General features: G+C 42.6%; 1 protein-coding gene across 1 annotated transcript in view; it reads right to left on the minus strand.

The window, feature by feature from the left end:
• Positions 1-20,681, minus strand: part of IFT122 (intraflagellar transport 122) — a 2,412,356-nt gene that overhangs the window by 462,135 nt on the left and 1,929,540 nt on the right. The window contains exon 24 of the mRNA XM_044078630.1: positions 12,640-12,805. Coding sequence (XP_043934565.1) covers positions 12,640-12,805 — 166 coding nt within the window. The remainder of the gene's footprint in view (positions 1-12,639; positions 12,806-20,681) is intronic.

Raw genomic sequence — 20,681 nt, forward strand, 5'->3', positions numbered from 1 at the left:
CAAGGTTACCCCTAGCTACCAAATAGGTGGCAATCCACTGAGCATAGAAGAAGTTATCAGGGACCTGGGGACCCAGGTTGATAGTAGTCTGTCATTCGACACCCATGTAGCTAAAGTAGTTAGGAAGACCTTCTACATTGCCCACCTTATCATGAAGGGATTCTCATCTAGATCAAGGGAGGTCATAGTCTCCTATACTCATCACTCATCAGACCAATGATTGAGTACAATGCCCCATTCGAATGTATCTGACCCGACACTTGCAGCAGCTGGAGAGGCCACAAAAGTTCCTCACCAAAAGGATAAAGGGTCTCAAACATCTGTCCTATGCTGCCCGACTGAAAGAACTCCAGCTCTATTCAGTCGCCACCGCTTGCTCAGAGGTGACCTTTGCCTAACATACAAGGCCATGTCAAACCCAGATTTGATGAATATGCTTCACCTCAAAAAATCTAGATCCGTCAGAGCCACAAGGGCGGGAGACTTAAACCTCGACACGGCTATTAATAGGACGCGCTGAAGGGATAGATTCATCACCCAAAGACTCCCTATGCTGTGGAATAAAATCCCGGTATATGTGAGGCAGAGCACCTCGCTGGCCTTGTTCAAGAGAAATCTTGACCAATGGATGGGAGATCGCAGATATACCCCAGGGATTACCTCAGTGTCACTGCTCAACAGAGGCACAGCAAAATAATGGGTATAGTTCCCCATACTAAAGGGGTGGCGTAAGCCACAAAACTATGGGCTAAGCTTGTAAATGCCCTCGGGCAGATAGCCTAGTATGAACCTATGAACCTATGAACTCGCTAAGCCCCAAAACCACACACCCTAATGGGTACACAAGGGGGAGGGAATAACACTAAAAGGATAACTAAACACTAGAAAAGAAAAACGTTAATGCTACTGGGGAACTACGTTAACTCACACACACACAAAAATTTGTTTAAACTAAGAAAAAAAGAGATTTTTTTCTCACAAAATCCAACAACCACCACGCTTGGAAGCTCAATCAAGCTGCTGAGAGAACCGCGGCAAACTAGATGTGGGGTCAGAAAGGGATAGCAGGGAATTATGGATAAGGGGGAGGAGCTTGGAGCTCGGATCTTAGTTGTTGGAAGCTGCCGGCTCGGATCCGATATAGATCCGATAACCCATAGGTTGATAGACAAATGAAGTTAACTACTTCAGATCAATAGTTTATTTGAGAATCTTAGTGCTCTAGGATTATTGTTGGGTTGGACTAGATTGGTGAGTGCCAGGCAGTTGTTAGGTTTGTGAATTATACTGTAGGCTACGGACAGTTAGTTAAATATTAAAAGGTTTGATAGTTCTAACCATTTAAGGTGGGAGAGTACAGAGCAGTGGCGGGTTCTGTAAGGGTGACCTGTGGCAAACTTGGCGATTTTGTTGCAGCATGATTCCAGATTATTTAGGTCAGATTTATGAATGTTTGTAAATACTAGGGAGCCATAGAAGAGGGTGAAGAGCAGATGTGTGCAGGCAGAAAAAAGAAGTTATGTACTCACCATAACGTTCCATGTGAGTTGTTCCATCTCGCCTTCATTCATCACTGATGGGTTTGGAGCCGATCCTCGGCTCCAACACGGCTGACTAGCAAGCTCAAAGCTAGCTCGAGACCCCACCCCTTATCCCACAACGCACTGCTGGAATTACCTCAGACCTTGTTTTCTGCGTACCATATAATAGTACAATAATTATTCTACCTAGGAATGAATACACATTGAAAAACCAGGATGAAGACAGCCTCCAGGTCAACTGCCAGCCAGGAGGGGGAAGGAGGGAGGGACGTGAGAATGAAGGAGAGATGGAACAACTCACATGGAACGTTATGGTGAGTAAATAACTTCTTTATGTGAAGTTGTTCAATCTCGCCGTTCATTCATCACTGATGGGTAGCGTCCCTAGCACCATGATCTTGGGTGGCTCACGGCAGTACACTCTTCAGAACCGTAGAACCAAATGAAGCCCTGTGCCTGGAGGCACTTTGTAATGAGTTATAAAAGTGTGAGGTTTAGACCAGGTGGCTGCTGCACAGATGTTATCCAAAGGCAATTTGGCTTGAAAGGCTGATGAGGTACAAACTGCTCTGGTTGAATGAGTCTTTATATTACTAGATAATGGCATTTTATGACAAGCGTATGTATAGGTGATGCAATCCGACAGCCACTTAGACAGGGTTAATTTAGCAACTGGTTTACCTTTCCTGGTCTCAGAAAAGGACACAAAGAGCTGATCTGATTTCCTAATGTCTTTGGTTCTGTCCAAATAAAATCTAAGTTGTCTATGAAGATCGAGTTTATGCAACATGTATTCCAATTTGTTGGTATGATTAGGGAAGAAAACGGGCAACTCAATGACTTAATTAATGTTAACCTCAGAACATACTTTGGGCAGAAAGGATGGATTAGCTCTGAGAAATACTCTGTCAGTATGGAAGACCATGTAAGAGGGCTTGATGGAAAGGGCTTGGAGCTCTGACACTCTATGGGCTGAAGTGATGGCTACTAAGAAGATAGTTTTCCATGAGAAGAACTTCACTTCACAAGATGATGCATACTCAAAAGGAGGAAGAATGATACGAGATAACATAAAATTCAAATTCCAGGGGAATAAGGTGTCTTCACTGGAGGTCTTATGTGAAAGGAACCTTTTAGAAAAACCTTAGACAACTGGTGAGCCATAATATTCAAACCATCAATTCCTAGATGGAAATTAGATATAGCAGCTAATTGTACTCATATCGTAGCTGACGCTGCTCCTTTGTTGAAGATTTCTGTCAAGAATGTAAGATAGAAGACAATGGCGCTTGATAAGGGTCAATGCTGTGGGAAGAAGCCCAAATGGAAAATCTCTTCCACTTACTACAAAACAATTTTCTGGTGGAAGGTTTGTGGGAAGCCAACAAAATCTGACTAGTGTCATGGGAAAGATTATAGAGCCTGGCTATGCGGGGAATTGGAACAGCCAAGCGGTTAGCTTCAGTGTCTGAAATGACAGATGAAGATCCCCTGACGGATGTGTCAGCAAGTCCGGAACAGGGTCCAGGATCTTCCAGAATATGATGATAAAGAAATGGAAACCAAATCTGCCGAGGCCAATGAGGGGCTATGAGGATGACTGTCCGTCCCAGCGACTTTGCTTTCTGTAAGAATTTGGATATCAGGGGAATTGGTGGAAATGCATAGAGGAGACCCGGGGGCCAATCGTGGACAAGAGCATCCCTCAGGGAGTGACATGGCATGGGAATTAAGGCAAAATAGCTTCCGCATTTGTTGTTGATGTGACTGGCGAAGAGGTCGCAGGAAGGCTGGCCCCATTTGTGGAAGATCCAGTCCACAATCTCTTGTTTGAAGGACCATTCGTGGGGCAACAAGATAGCTCTGCTCAGTCTGTCCGCTATTAAGTTCGATTTGCCTGGGATGTGCGCTGCCAACAGAAAGCACTGGGATGACAGTGCCCACTGCCATACTCTGAGGGCTTCTCAGCAAAGGGGATAAAACTTGGTCCTGCCTTGTTTGTCCAGATACCAGATCACTGACATGTTGTCTGTCTGTATTGCAATTGTTCCTAGAGGAAGAGAGTCCTGAAAGTATTGCAATGCTAGAAGTACTGCTCTCATCTCCAGGACATTGATATGCAGATGTGATTCTTGATCTGTCCATGTACCTTGGGCAGTCTTTCCCTGAAATAGCCCTCCCCCACCCTATCAGGGAAGCATCCGTGGTCACAGTGGCAACTGGAGGGGGAAGCATGAAAGGACGTCCTAGTGTGACATGAAGAGACGTCAACCACCACTGAAGATCCTTCTTGCAGAAATTTGTTATCAGGATCATGTGACTCATTGGAAGTTCTTGGTAAGACCATTGCATGAATAGAAGCCATTGAAGGATTCTCATATGCATCCTTGCTAAGGGGATTGCTAGAATAGCTGCCACCATCAATCCTAGAACTTTCAATACCTCTGCTGCTGGTACGCTGTTCTTTGATATTAGGGACATGATGTGTTGGCAAAGAATAGAGATTCTGGTGGAAGGTGTAGAGTGGTGGCTGACGTGCCTAGTTCTGTCCCTATAAAAACGATATGCTGCGATGGCAACAAGGCAGACTTTTCAAAGTTGACTGTAATGCCTAGCTGATCGCAGAGTGTTAGAGTAGCCTCTCTCGCTTGAAGAAGTTGATGACTGGTGGTGGAGGTAAGGAGCCAATCATCTAGATACAGAAACACCTGGAATCCTAGACGCCTCAGGTGAGCCATGACTACTGCCATGCACTTGGTGAACACTCTGGGTGCTGTAGTGAGACCAAAGGGCAGAGCTCGGAATTGATAATGATTGACTCCCAGCCAATAACGCAGGTGATCTCTGGATGGTCTGGCCATCTTTATGTGGTAGTACGCATCCTTGAGATCGATCAAGCACATCCAATTGTCCTTCCCCAACAAGGGGAGTATGGACTGTAGCGTGACCATTCGGAACTTCACTTTTCTCACAATTTGGTTGAGTCTGCTGAGATCTAAAATGGGTCTCTAGTCCCCTGTTTTCTTTGGAACCAAAAAGAGCCTTGAGTAAGTTCCGAATCCTGTCTGGTCTTCTGGGACTGGCTGGATGACTCTTTTTTTTCTAGCAATTGGCGTACCTCTATTGCTGCTTGTCCCATGTCACTGGGTGGAATGTCCGAGATTTTTTGATGGGAAGAGGTTGAGTGGAGAATGGTATGAAATACCCTCTGGAAATGATACTTTGTACCCAACTGTCATTTGTTATATTTAGCCAGGCTTTGGGGTACAAAGATAAGTGACCCCTGACTGCCTCCAGAGTAGGACAGGAGGGCCTCCCTTCAGGAGCGCTGGTAGGATTCACCAGAGAAGTGATCTCTGTCACCCTGATGTTGCGGACCCCCTCTGCAGCGAGGGTGGCGTCTTCCATTGAAATCTCCTCCTCTGCCTCTGGAGGAGGCTCTCCACGTGTGTCTTGAAAGGCTCCTTGGGCTTTCCGGAACCACATCTTTCCTCCCCTCTGACCTTTGGGAAAGGGTCGAGTGGGGGGGTGGAAAAACGGACTCAGACGGCAGACAGAGTCTTTTGTTCTTGCTCACACCTGGTTAAAGTCTCCTTCACCTTTGGCCCAAACAAGGATGAGCTGTCAAATGGGTATTATTAAAGGAAGACTTGAAGGGTTCCATGAAGGAACAGAGTCGCATCCAGGCATGCCTACGGAGAGCGATTCCTGTACCTGCAGCTCTACTCGAACCATCAGCTGCATATGATACGAGACGCATGGACGAGTTGACTATCGAATTGAGGGTAGACAGCTGAGTGGCAATCTTGTTGGATACACTCGAAGCTACAGCACCCTGAAGAGTATCTCCCAACTCCTTAAGGAGATCTCTCTGCAGTCTGGTAAAATGTGTCAAGTAGTTCAGTGATCTGAGTGAGAAAGTCGCTGAACTGCACATGTGTTTCCAATATCTATCCATGATCCTAGATTCTCTATTAGGAGGACAGATAGATGAGGAAGTCTCAGACATTTACTTTTTCGTGGCTGCCACCACCACCATGGCATCAACAGGGACTCCCTTGGTCAAAAAGGACTTATCCACAGGGGCAGAAATAAACTTATTAGGCCTCCGAGGAACAGGTTACATAGATTCTGGAGACTCCCACGCCCTACGAGAGACCAGATCCATACGCTCATCATAGGGCAGAGATACCCAAGAGATGGAAGGTTGAGACCCAAATGCCTTCAGGAGAACCGACTAGTCCTCAGTAGGGCTCTTGGACTGCCAATCACCCCTCTGCCTAAAGATTTCAAGAATCTCCGCAAAGGAGATGTCCTCAGAGGGGGATCTGGGGGACCCTTCTGATTCATCCAGGTCAGTGTCCGATGTGATAGACTCCTGGGGGGAATCCAAATGCCTTCTCTTGCATAATCTCTTTCTGGGAACCTCTTCAGGGGGAACTTCTGGAGAGGTTTCAGAAGAGCAGGGAGTGCCCTGTGGGTCTACCTGAGGCTCTGGGTCTCTATGCTTGGGAGGACCGGAAGAAACAGAAACAGACACAGGCACTTTAGGGGAGGAAGAGGCCAGACCTTGAGATGAGGAAGTCTTGGGAGACAACCCTCGCCTCATGGCATCAAAAGCACCTTGGCTTCAAGGAGAAGGAGTCGGCTCAGATGGAGCCACGATCTCCTCCTGCACTGAAGCCATGGGCTCCTGAGCCTGAGGTAGGAGCCGAGCTCACCCGAGCCGAGGCACCGAGAGGAAGAGTCGGCGCCAACAAGTTGGTGCGGCTATCCTCCCCAGACCCAACCGGAGAGTGTCGGCTCCTAAAATCCCCGGTTGGTGCAGAGAATGTCTGAGCAGATGTAGCCGATGACACTGGGGCAGGTGTCGGCTCCAAGGGATCCACGATCATCAGGTCAGCCTTTTCTGGCTTCAAAGGTCCGATATGGCTCAGAGGAGGAGCAGACAATTCAAGGGTAGTGGTCTTCGGCTCCGACGGTTGTGTCTGAGCCGACAGCAATTTAACTAGGCCTGGTGCCTTCAAAAGTTTCTGAACCAGCCGGTCCATATCCAGATCAGATAAGCTGACAGAGGACCTGGAAGAGTGGACAGATGGAGCTGACTGCAGCAACATGGAAGGAGGTTTTTCGGTAACCGGTTCCAAGGCCGTGTCCCGGTTCCGAAAAGAGCAGACTGTCGGCTCCGAAGGCAGTGGAGCCGAAGTCAGCACAATTTCTGACCTCTTTCCTTTCTTGGATCTAGAATCAGTGGTAGACTTAGAAGATTTGGATGATTTACTGGCTCCATCCTGGTCAGACAATGCCTCAGAAAAGGGGTGCTTAATGATAGCCCTATCAATCAATTTCCTCTTTCTTTCAGCTAACACTCTTGTGGAAAAGGAATGACATATGCTGCAAGACTCTTGCAGATATACCTCACCCAAGCAGTAAACACACTGCACATGGGCATCTGTGACTGACATTTTATGTCCGCAGTCTGGGCACTTTTTAAACCCACACTTTGGATGCATGTCCTTATCTTCAGACATTACACAACTCAAGCGCACTGATTAACTAAGAGCTGTTTTAAACTAAGTAACTCACACAAACATACACACAGCCCAAAAAGGGGCACTAACAACTAATAACTACAAACAGTAATTAGAGATCCAAAACAATAGTCCCAAAGGGGATCACTGACTAATTACTAATCCTAAGGCCAAAAGGCAGAAGGCAAAATAGAATACTGAGGAAAGGGGGTAAAAACACAGAAAAAAGTACTATTTACTAACAAGTATATCTGCTACTATGAATAGAACAAAGTATATATAAAAAAGTGAAAATATAACTTGCTGAAAGTTGAAAAACTCCAAATAAAGTCTCGTGCCAAGCTGGAAACCAAGAGATCCATGCCGCGGCAAACTAGATCTGAGGTAATTCAAGCAGTGCATTGTGGGATAAGGGGTGGGGTCTCGAGCTACTGGAGAACTTTGAGCTTGCTAGTCGGTCATGACGGAGCCGAGGATCGGCTCCAAACCCATCCGTGATGAATGAACGGCGAGATTGAACAACTTCACATTTTCTATCTTCTCTAATAACTCCCAAATATTTTCCACTACCCATTCCTTAAATTCCTCTGAATTTAACAGATAGGTAGGGAAGTGCAAGTGTCTCATTTTTATTTCATAACCCTGCATTTTTATTTTAGTTATTATTGACATACGATCTAAAGTAGTTATTGGATGTGTATCAAAACTTTCAATTAAATGCACAGGTTTCTGTGAAATATAATTTCTGTCTAGCCTAGCCCAGTTTTTGTACCTTGGAGAATAATATATAAATTTTCTCTGAACTCCTACTACTGAATTCACATCTTTCATACCAAACAGTTTCATAAGTTTCTTCAAAAATCTACCCTCTTTTGCTATATTTTCCCTTCTTCCCCCAGATACATCCGCAGTGTTGCAAATCAAATTCCAGTCTGCACCTATAAGTAATATTCCTTACCGAAAGCTGATTATTTTTCCCAGAATTCATTTAACTTCTATTATAGCAGTTTTAGATAAAATATAAATACATGTCAGAGCAATCTTCCTCCCTTGCCAGTAGCTCCTTGGTACTACAAATCTACCATTATCATTTTTTCCCTCTTCTCTCACTACTGGAGCTACTCTTGCAATTAATATAAGTACCCCCCTTTTCCTCTGTCCCTGATATTCTGCTGAAAAATATCCTGAAATACTTTTGTAGTACAGCTAATTGCACTCTGCATTTTTAATATAGTTCACTACTCTTTTATGTATATATACATGTGAGACCATTCACATATAAAGATAATACGGAAAGTGTTGTCAGTGTGATAAGAAGTTATTACTCACACCTGTTGTATATAACAGCTTTTTTTAATGTCCAGTTTCTCATTTTGTGTTACATGCATGCACTAGTGTTTGTCAGGTTGATCTTTTATATAGTTCTTTCTTGTCATATCTGTTTGAACCTATGTCATATCTATTAATGAAACCCCTCAAAACACTTCACATCCCTAGAATTCATTAACTTAGTACAAACACACAAATCTATATACATCTTCAAATAATTAAGTTTAACTCTCCTAACAGGAATAATTGGCCCAGATTAACAACCCCACTCTCAGGCTTGTATTAACCTATAATGGTTATCCATGCTAAGACATATGGTTCAGTGTGTGCTTCTGCTTACACTAAGTGCTGTCTGTTTTTGTCTTATCTTTATTCCTCTCTCAGTTGTAGAAAACAACTGAATGCTTTCAGAAAACATTATCTCCTAGCATTGAAAGAAAGAAGTATTCTGTTTTATTGCCCCCTTTAACAGCTTGACTCCACAAAAGCAGGAGAACCAGATACACAGTTGCCTTCTGCTACAAACGTCTCATTTGCATTATGAACATTTATTGGCTACAGGAAAACTTTCCATTACATTCAGTGTTCTTATATTTACTTGCTTCCCCCTTAAAACTTTTTAGATCAAGTCAAGGGTCTTAATCCAGTCATTCCCCTATGAAAAAGCAAGAAAAAGCATATCAATTTTACTTCTATCATGTTCTTTTGTCCATGCTTTATAATCCTTTTACACGCAGTGTCTAAATTTCTTAAACCTAAACAAGAAGAAAGAAAGGAGGAGGAAAAAGGGGTACCCGTTTACTTTAGTGTCCCTATTGCATACAAAAATAACTGAAAACACTTTACTATATAGCATGCAGGATATGTCATGCACACAATTTGTTTTACCTACAGTTACCTATTTTTACCTACAGTTACCTCTTTCCTTCCTCTTCTTACCCTCCTTAACGTTCTTCCAAACATTAATAAGATAAATTAGGGCATATGTTTTGATGTCACCTACAAGTTTAAAAAAGTCCAATATTTCCAGGTTTTCTTGTTCCATCATATTTTACAAATGTAGCAAAGATACACATGTAGGTTAGACACAGCAGGTATATTTAATAGAAAAAAATAGGAACAAAATGTAGTAAGCATTTTCACGGACTTATTCCGCTTCATTAGACTAACCATCCATAAATCCCACAACATTTAAAAAGCCTTCCAGTTACAAATGTAACCAATCAGCAAACTGTGTCATACATTAAAGCAACAGTACAAAAAACACCATAATAAATATATAGTATAACATAAAAACATATATAGCAGCAGAAAATATAAAACACATGTATATATTTGGGCAGCCTAAAATATCAGTATAAAACTATAGATTAAAATATGTACATAGAACTATTATAAACAATGTGTAATATTCTATATATTAATGCTTGAGGGCCCTAGCTATTAAATAGGGTTTAAGAGACACTCTGCTATTCAAGCCAGGTAGTTTGTCAGCTTGTAATCACAGTATCCAATTCTGCTCTACGGCTTCAGTACTGTTGTTTAAGTCCCCCCCCCCTTGTTAACTGACCAGGAACTTAAAGTTATGAGTAGGGCCTTCTTTCTCAATGTGCATAACTAGTGCACTACTCTCTTTCACGTGTTTTTTGTACTGTTGCTTTAATGTATGACACAGTTTGCTGATTGGTTACAATTGTAACTGGGAGGCGTTTTAAATGTTATGGGATTTATGGATGGTTAGTCTGATGAAGCGGAATAAGTCTGTGAAAGCACTTACTACGTTTTGTTCCTATTTTTTCTATTTACTATACCTGCAGTGTGTAACCTACGTGTGTTTCTTTGCTACATTTTGGACTTTTTGCTCATTGGTTACTTTATCCAGCACAGAGGGATTTTTCCTATTTATATTTTACAAATGTAACTGATGCTTTGTAATCGCATATGTATTCAGTAATTTTCTAGTTGCTAGTTTTTTTCCCTGTTGATCATCTCCCAAATCCATTCTCTGGTTTATTTCTAATGTACTCCTGGTTCTTCTACTCAACCCCTGTGCTTTTCTTTTGTCTCTCAAGCATTTTCCTTTGGAACACTGGACCATGTTTTACTGACGTAGTGTTTCTATGAGCTTTATTATCAGAAGAATAAGAAGCAAAATCCCCTTATGTGTGATAACTCACTTTTTGTTAGACAAACTTTCGTATTTTCTCCTTAGCATGTTCTGCATCAAAAATTACTTTGACAGTCCAGGAAAAAATATTCTGAAGCTAGCTGGATACACAGCAGCTTGAATCTCACACATGCTTCTTGACATTCCCTCACTGCTGGAATAAAAGTACTCCCTCTTCTGCATGGTACACACTGAGTAATCATTTTCCACAAACACTCTACTGTCTCCAACTTTACTACTTTATCCTTCTGCCACAGTTTTGTCAAAATCAACTCTTTCTGTTGCTAAGATTGCATCTTTACTATTAAAGGTCTAGTTTGCTTTCTCATGGCCAGGTTTGGAGCATGCACACGATGTGCCCTTTCGATTAACAACTCATGCTGAGGAATAATAGTCAAGTTGCTTATTTATGCTTTCATAAAATTAACACAGTTGGTTCCTTCCGGTTTCTCTGGTACATCAGAAAATCTCAAGTATTCTCTGTGTGCTCTGTCCTCTAAGGCTACTTCATGAGCAGTCTCACACTCAGACAGCCTTTACTTCATTTCAGCCTCGGATTTTTGCAGTTTTAACAGTTCATCAGAGTAGCTGTTTAAAGCTTCTTCTATTTTTTCAGCCTTATAAGTATATAAGTATATACATTCAGTGCTTCATTTACTTTATTTACCTCTAAGCACATTTGATTTATTTTTTCCTCTAGATTACTGGAAGCCATAATTTGTACCAAAGCTGGAGCTTGAACTGCTTTTTGCTGAACAGCTGCTGGATTCTTCCTAGGCAGTGTTTTCTCTTCTAAGAACCAGACAAGTGAACAGCCAAAGGAAACTCCAAATGTAAAACCAAACACCACAAATGTCCAGTAATCCCAAATCATTTATTATGATGTTAAGCGCTTTTATTCTCTTAAGTATCAAGAACTTCATCAGAACCAATAAAATGAGTCATAACTGCCCTCCTTTTAAAACTTTACTCAACTGCATCATCCAATTATCTTAAAGGCATAGTACCATTATGTTAAAAACGTATTTATATATATATATATATATATATATATATATATATATATAGCTCAATACTAAAATATATCTTACAGTATTAAAAAATCAATGAACATACATACATACAATAAAACATTATTCATTTTATGGCTTCTGATGAAGTTCTTGATACGTAGGGGAACAAAGGCACTTACTCATCACAATAAAGTGTTAATTTTGGGATTGCTGGACATCTGTGGTGGTTTGTTTTACAGTTGGAGTTTTCTTTTTTCTAGCTGCCTTTCTTTCAGGTTGTCCAAGTTTCTTCTTTGCCAGAATTCAGGCAATGTACTTAGTAACTAATAAATTAATTTTACTAAAGCTGGCAGAATTACTAGCCTTTATCCCTCAGTTTCTTTCTTTTCATTCTAGAACAACCGAAGTTAAGCTGTCAATTAGTGTGCAGGCATGTTGAAAGTCTAACAAATTTCATTTTTTATTCATCAAAAAGAAATCTATCAAGATTTATCTGATATTCTCATGTTGAGTCAGTACAGCCTGAATGCACTGTATAAATGTGTGTATTCTTCAGTGCTCCATTATTAAAATTTGATACATTAGCAATCAACACAGAAATGTGATCACTAATTACTGCACTGACAGTGAAACAGGGACAAGCACCTCAATATTTATATTAAATCAGCAGTCGCTGATGGAATATTTACTTGCACCATGCATGAAGACAGCAAGATGTGCAACAATGGCAGCCTTGGAAATAAAAATGAAAAAAAAAAACAAAATAGAAAAAACTCTCTGTTGTACCCCCTCCCCACCCCCAAATTCTTTGCTAGATAAATATAGTAACACTGAGATCAGTACATCTCAGAGAAAAATAAATTCTCAGAAATAATGCAACCTTGATTTTTAAACACAGAAGTAACAAATAACACATCTTTGATCACACTCAGTCATAAAATACTCACAGTTATACTGTCACCCATTCTTAGTAAATGAAGATTCCAAATACTGATATAAGCAGGTCCATGCCATAAGCAAAAATATAAAAGGCTCTGTACTGAAAGATAAGGACTAACCTCACTATCATGAAAAGGTTTTGATCGAATTGTTAGACTGCCGAGTTCGACTGACTCTTGGAACTTAGGTGGAATCTGCAGGCCTTGAAGTTTTTCATAAGCATGTCGAGCCAGTTTGTACGCACCTAGGGCTTTACTCTGTTTTGCCAGGGCATATAATGTATTACTGACAAGAAATTAAGGCATTTAACTGTTCTTATATAACAATAAAATTCATCTGTGAGCAAACCATAAAATTAATATGTTGTGTTGTACTCTTGATTACTCATCACTCACTTCATTTTCTGTCTTGCCATGGCCATAAGGCAAAGTCAAAGAAACATGTTCATATATTCATCTGTCTCCTGGTCTAGCTGGTGGGGGAGAGAATATTCTCACCCCTCTTGTGACCAGCATACATGGGTCAATCTGACATCAATTCAAAGGGTAACCAACTTCTTGAAACACAATAAACTATATATGAGGCTTTTTCACCCTAAATTACTTTAAACACTTCGAGACATTAGCAGCAGTGGCTCCACCTGTACACAAACATGAAAACAATGTGTTTTTAACTGTAAGAACAAGTAAACACCAGTTTTGCTCCTGCATTAGTCTTTCCTCACATCAGGAGATGGAGGAAAACATATTCAACAACATGTAACCTCCTTTTGTGCTTTGCCTTAGGATTCACATTTTAACTGGTAAAGTTAAATGACTGTATTATACTGGTTCTCTAACAGAAAAAAACGCCATTAGGAATCAAGAACCAGAATTTATTACATCCTCAGTTTAAGCACTTTTGTTCACTTTGGTAAGGAACTTCTTCAGAAACTGAGTAAAACCAAAAGGAAATAGTGCTTAAATACAACTATTTTAAAAAATGGTGCCAAAAACACACACCCTTTTTTCCATAAAGTAAAATACACCATTGTTAAAACTACTACCATTAAAACATTCCAAGATATACATGTAAACATGACTTGTAATAGAAAAAAGAAATAAAAAGCAGTACATAACATGACTAGGAGAGTGCATAAGATTAAAAAACGAGATGAACTAATACATAAGGATTTGCCTTTTAAAACAGGTTTTAAAGAAATTACATCATTAATACCAGGTGGACAAGTGCAATTCAGTAAGACTTGCCAATGGAATTCACTTTTTTCAAGTAGGTTTTCCCATTCACCCCTCACCAGTTTTTGTTCTACCTGTTCAGGGATAGAAAAAAAAATTGTTTTAAAATCCTTACAAACTAAGCTGTGCTTGAACGAAGCATTAGTGTGATTAGACATATGAATAGTGTATGCGTGTTGATAGATTCGTGTCGTTAACGACCCAAAACTCTTGCCAACATAAATTGATGGGCAAGATGCACATACAGCCACATACACCACACCCCTTGAGTTACAATTATATCGACCCTCACAGGAATAATATGTGGATAACCATGAATGTGTATACTAGAGCCTTCAAGAATCAACCTGCATTGTTTACAGGAACCACACTTCTTCATAACCCATTGATTTATAAACTTCTCATCCTAGGTCCCTTGCCATGCAAAGATATTTTTCATATTTCTACTATTCTTAAATACAAATTTGGGTAAAGTCCCCAATTTACCATTAAGTCCCAAGCAGGAAAAGACAGTAGACCAATATTGTACAATGTCTGCTTCCAATGTATCAGTACCTTTACTATAAGGTAAAACTAAGGCTCTTGAAAGGTCATTAGATGAAACAGAGGGAGCTGACATCACATCATCATTGGCAGTACCACGACAAGGGCGCAAAATAAGTCTATATCTAGTGTGCCTGGAACTGATTACATATTGTGTCAATGTATCAAATAAATCTTCAGGGTACCCCCTTTCGAGGAACATATGTTTCAACAAGCCACGCTGCTTCGCAAGGGATGGCTTGCACCAGTCACCCCTGGGTTTCCGGATATTGGCAAAGGCTCTTGCCACCCCCATAGTGCCTTTTTTAGACAAGGCTCAAATTCTAAACCCACCGCCCTAGAAAACAATAATGGAAAAAAACTAAGGGTAATGCTGCTCAATGCCAGAAGTCTAAATCTCAAGATGCACGCCCTCGAAGCCCTCCTCAGTATGAACATCGATGTCTGTGCTGTGACTGAAACCTGGTTCAAGGCTCCTGAGAGCACCCCGGCACTATCAGGTTTTACCTCATATCAAGCGTTCCGGCCCCAAAACCCGGACCGTACCACAAAAGGAGGGGGTGTATCCATATTCATCAAGGATACCCACACCTCCAGGCTGGTGGCAACTCACGAAGCATCAGAGACCATTCAGGTGCAATTAACCATAGGCAAAACTGCTCTACAGTTTGTAGCATGTTACAGGCCACCCTCTCAAACTCAGGAACCCCACACAGCCTTCCTGAAGACACTGGAGAGTATAAATGTCTCTCCAAACACCATCATATTGGGTGACTTCAACTACCCAAACATAGACTGGGAACATTACTCAAGCCCCAATACCCTAGCCCAAAGGTTCCTGGAGTTCATAAACTCAAATGCTATGAAACAACTTGTCACCATTCCCACAAGAGGTGAAAATATACTAGACCTGATCATCACAAACATGGGGACAAAATGCTCCACACTGGAAGTATAACCCTCATTGGTGAGATCAGACCATAAACTAATCTCACTGGAGATCCACATCCCGCCCCCACCCCCAACAAAAAAGACCACAGTGAAGAACTTCTCAAAAGCCAACTTCACACTTCTTAAGACTGGTGTGGTATCCTTCAAGGCCCCTGAGCCATTGGAAACCACAACCCACGCTGCTGAATCCCTTACAAATGCTTTCTACGAGCACCTCCAGGATTGCATGGATCAAGCAATCCGAAATAAAATCAAGACCCTTTTTACCAAAGGCAAGCACCCGATCTGGTGGACCCCAGCCATAAACAAACTTTACAACAAGCGGAGAAAGCTACTACAAGATAGAGCAAAATCCCTAAAAGGGAAGACATCTCTGATCAATACTAGTAAAAAACTATGATCACTCATAAAATCATCCAAGGCCAACTTTGAGAGAAAAATCGCCAAGGACTCAAAAGACAGTCATAAGGCCTTCTTTAGCTATGTTAGAAATCTGGGTGGAAACTCCCAGATATGCTCAGAATTAGTCCAAAATGATACAAAAATCACTGAACCCACAGACATTGCAAACATACTGGCAGACAGGTTCAGTGAAAATTTCTCCCTCCCTCCCAAAAGGAGAAATATCTATCCCAGCAGAGTGTAGCCTCCCAATCATCTCAAATGCCCAGGTGAGAGCTGCTCTCTCTAAAGCTAAAAACACAGCATCAATGGGACTGGATGGTGTCCCTGGCTGTGTGCTACACGAACTCAATGAGGAACTAAACCCACACATAAGGCTGCTGTTTAATCTTAGCCTTACCACAGGATACGTACCCAAAGAGTGGCGTACGGCAACTGTGGTCCCACTCCACAAAGGCAGTGCTTCTACGGACCCTGGTAATTACCGCCCCATAAGCTTAACAAGTCTGGTCTGCAAAGCTATGGAGAGTATCATAATGGAACTCATAAATAAAGACATAGGGGACCTACAGACATTGCATCCTACTCAATTCGGCTTTGCCAAGGGCAGATCATGCCTCTTGAACTTGGTAGACTTTTTTGAAACAGTCACCAAGGCGATTGATGAGGGTAAGGCAGTTCACACAGCCTACCTTGACCTTGCAAAAGCTTTCGACACAATACCCCACTTGGGTATCATAGAAAAGCTCACCAGCTTAAATGTAAACCCATATGTCAAACTGGCTCAAGGAAAGAACCCACAGGGTTAGAGTTGCTGGTGCCATGTCAGACTCCAAGCCGGTCACAAGCGGTGTCCCACAGGGCTCAGTCCTGGGCCCCCTCTTGTTCGGCATCTACTTTTCAGAAGTGCAGGTAAACATAGGAGGATTGTGGCTGACAAAGTTTGCAGATGACTGCAAACTGGGCGCCATAGTTGAAAATCCATCAGACACAGATATCCTTCAGAGAGGTCTAATAGAAACGGATAACTGGTGCCAGAGCCATGGCCTTAAGCTAAACGCCAAAAAATGTATAGTCATACCCTTTGGTAAAAACAAGGTAACCCCAAGTTACCACACAGGTGGCAATCCATTAAGCACAGAAGAGGTTATCAGGGACCTGGGGACCCAAGTTGACAGTAACCTTTCTTTTGACACTCACATTAACAAAGTGGTTAGGAGGACCTTTTACATTGCCCACCTGATTATGAAGGGATTCACATCCAGATCAAGGGAGGTCATTGTTCCCCTGTACTCTTCACTTATCAGACCAATGATTGAGTACAATGCCCCATTCAGAATGTATCTTACCCGACACCTGCAGCAATTGGAAAGACCCCAAAAGTTCCTTACCAAAAGGATAAAGGGGCTCAAAAATATGCCATATGCTGCCCGACTGAAGAAACTCCAGCTCTATTCATTCGCATACCGTCTGCTCAGAGGTGACCTGTGCCTGACATACAAGGCCATGTCCAACCCGGAATTAATGGACATGCTCCACCTCAAAAAATCCAAATCCACCAGAGCCACAAGAGCAAGAGACTTAAACCTCAACACGGATATAAATAGGACGTGCTGGAGGGACAGATTCATCACCCAGAGACTCCCTATGCTGTGGAACAGAATCCCGGTCCATGTGAGACAGAGCACCTCTCTGGCTCTGTTCAAGAGGAATCTTGACCAGTGGATGGGAGATCGTAGGTTTACCCCGGGGATCATCTCTGTATCACTGCTGGACAGAGGCACAGCAAACTAATGGGTATAGTATTCTTCAACCTAAGGGGTGGTGAAAGCCACACAACTCTGGCTAGGCTTATAAATGCCCTAGGGCAGATAGCCTAGTATGAACCTATGAACCTATCTTATTAACCTCATCATAAAAATGAGCATCATTAGAAAGCAAGAGGCTAAGTCTAATGAGTTGCCCTTTAACCAAGTTCCGCTTCTGCCATAATGGGTGTTGACTGTCAAAGTGTAAAAAAGAATTAGAATAAGTGGGCTTCCAAAAAATACTGCACAAAAAGCAATTGTTAATGGAATCCTTGCATAACAGAATATCAAGAAAACTGATCACTGAAAAATGATGTTGGCAGGTGAATTCCAAAAAATCCGTAGTACCATGCAAAAATTGAATGAACATGTCCAATAATTCAGCACCACCACTCCACAAAATAAAAATATCATCCATATACCTCAACTACAATTTTAAATAGGCATTATAGGATGAGTTAAACACCTTGGCTGTTTCCCAAGACCACAACACCATGTTTGCAAAGATGGGGGCAGAAGCTGCATCCATGGCAACCCCCCCCCCCCCATGCTGTTTAAAGTATTTGCCATCAAACTAGACAAAGTTATTAGTAAGGGCTGGCAACTTGACACCATAAAAACTCCACTGCCAATCATGAGCAGATTGGTGATCTGCTGTGGCGACCTCTAACTGAGAAAAAAGACAAAAGATGAAGAAGACTGTTTACAGATAATGTACAAGTACATACCTGCCTTACAGGAAAATCATAAACCCAAGGTTATTTGGAGGCAACAGTAAATGACAGGGTGTTGGTGGAAAAGTATTTGGGAACCACCAGCCTGGCACTAAGGCATAAAGAGATGGAGCCTTCAGTGAAAGTGTCTGTCACTGCATATTCACATTCTTACATCACCCACCCACAGCTAAACCTTTCCACATGTCATCTGTCCATAGCATAGGCAAGCATTTTTAATGTGGTTTGAGAGAGGAACTATGTAAGTTAGGTGAGATAGGATGAATTGAACTATGTAAGTAGTCCAGGGAGGTGTGTGTGTGTGTGAGTGCCTTGGGGTGGATGGGGTGCCAGGGAGATGTAGTACCTCTGATGGGCAAACAAGTCGTGCTCTTCGGAGTACTTCATCCACCTTGGTCCTCACCTGACACTCAGCTCTCACCTGTGGCTCCTCGTAGTTGCTTGCATGCACCAGCGGCCATACCCTTGGCAACAGCTTCAACTGGCTGGAAAAACCAGGTGAGGGTAGCCAATGGGTTTGTAACCCTCAGTGAGTCAGGGCCTGTCTACCTATGCATGCGAAGACTGGATTCGGCAGACTGCGCAGAGGAAATCACCAGATTGATTCAACGGGCAGGAAGGCAGACTCAGCAAGTGCTGTGGAGTGCAAATAGGGCACAGTGAGACACATTAGGACACTGTTGGCCATCCACTGCATCCCAATCCATCTCCAGTCATCTCGACTATGTCCTGCTACTGGATCAAGATAGGCTGGGACGGGACAGTGAGACTGACTATTTGTGCAACTCTTTCTCAATATAATCCAATTCACGCACAAGTCAAGACATCACTCCCCCGTCAAGTCCTGTGGCAATGGGTGAATGACAAAGCAACAGGTGAGGATACACTGAAAGCTGTAGCCATAACCCCACACACAGGCGGCCCAGGACAATGGGTCGCTCTCTACTGGACAGAAGCAGCAGTGGAGTTCGGCAGCTCTCTGGGTGTCTGAGCAGCCCTATTTAGGATCACTCTGCTCACCTCCATAGTCTGAGGAAGGGGCTAGAAAAGGTGGCCTAAACATAGCCTGCTTCACCCTACCCCTGGCCTGCTTGCCGCAGCATGCAGGGATCCCAATCATGCAGTCGAATCACAAAGGAAAAATATCAGTGACCTCACTCACCACTGGCACATGGCATGTGCGCACACTCATGGATAGTTCCAAAACAGACAGACCCGAGAGACAGACAGCACTTGTTGCAAGAGAACTCGGCAGGTACAACATCCAGATAGCAGCCCTCAGCAAGACCAGGTTCGCCTAGGAAGGCCAGCTGACAGAAGTTAAAGCTGGTTATACCTTTTTCTGGAGTGGCCGCAGCAGCAATGAACGTCGTGAAGCAGGAGTGCATTTTGCCATTAGATCTAATTTGATCAGCAAGTTAGCCAGCCTCCCAAAAGGATTCAATGACTGACTCATGTCTCTGCTGCTCCCTCTCAAAGGAAAGCACCATACCACATTCATCAGTGCATATGCCCCCATCATGACAAACCCAGAGGAGATCAAAGACAAGTTTTATGAAGACTTGGAATCCCTCATAGCATCTGTGCTCAAGGCGGACAAGCTCGTCATTTTAGGCGACTTCAATGCCAGAGTCGCTGCAGACTACCAGACATGCAATGGAGTTATCGGGAGGAATGGAGTGGGCAAAAGCAACAGCAATGGTCATCTACTTCTGAAGACCTGAGCAGCTCTTGACTTATTGATCACAAACACAGTCTTCCGCCTACCTAACCGTAACAAGATGTCCTGGATGCACCCATGCAGCAAGCACTCGCATCTCACTGATTGCATCACAGTAAGGAGAAGGGACAGGCAGGATGTTAGAGTGACTAAGGCCATGTGTGGCACAGACTGCTGGACAGACAGATCATAGACTCATCCTCTCAAAACTCAATATGCACATCCAGCCCAGGCAGCGCCTGTAGGGGAAAAAGACCAATGGATGCTTGAATGTCAGCAAGTTAGAATGGCACTCTGTGTGCCAGAATCTCAATGAGGACCTTCACAGTAAGCTTGATCAACTCAGCTTTGGCACCAATGGTGCAAAAGAGGACTGGGCAGCTTTTAGGGATGTGGTCTACAATACTGCTCTTGCTCACTTGGACCTGAACACATGCAAATATCAGGACTGGTTTGATGACAATGATGAAGAGATTCAGAAGCTGCTGGATAAGAAGCGTGAAATATTCAGATCCCTCCAGCAAGACATTACATCCATCTCCAAGAAAGCAACCTATAACTGCATCAAAAGCAAGGTGCAAGGAAAGCTCAGAGTGATGCAAGACTCCTGGCTCAGCAGAAAGGCAGATGAGATCCGGAAGTACACTGACAGCAACAACTTCAAGTGTTTCTACGATGCCCTGAAGACCATCTATGGGCCACTGCCCTCTGGAACATCACCACTGCTCAGTGCTGATGGGTCCACCTTGCTCACTAACAAGAATGCCA

Source organism: Protopterus annectens, chromosome 7.part1 (genome assembly GCF_019279795.1).
Source record: "Protopterus annectens isolate FY-2018-M chromosome 7.part1, PAN1.0, whole genome shotgun sequence".
Taxonomy (NCBI): Eukaryota; Metazoa; Chordata; order Ceratodontiformes; family Protopteridae; genus Protopterus; species Protopterus annectens.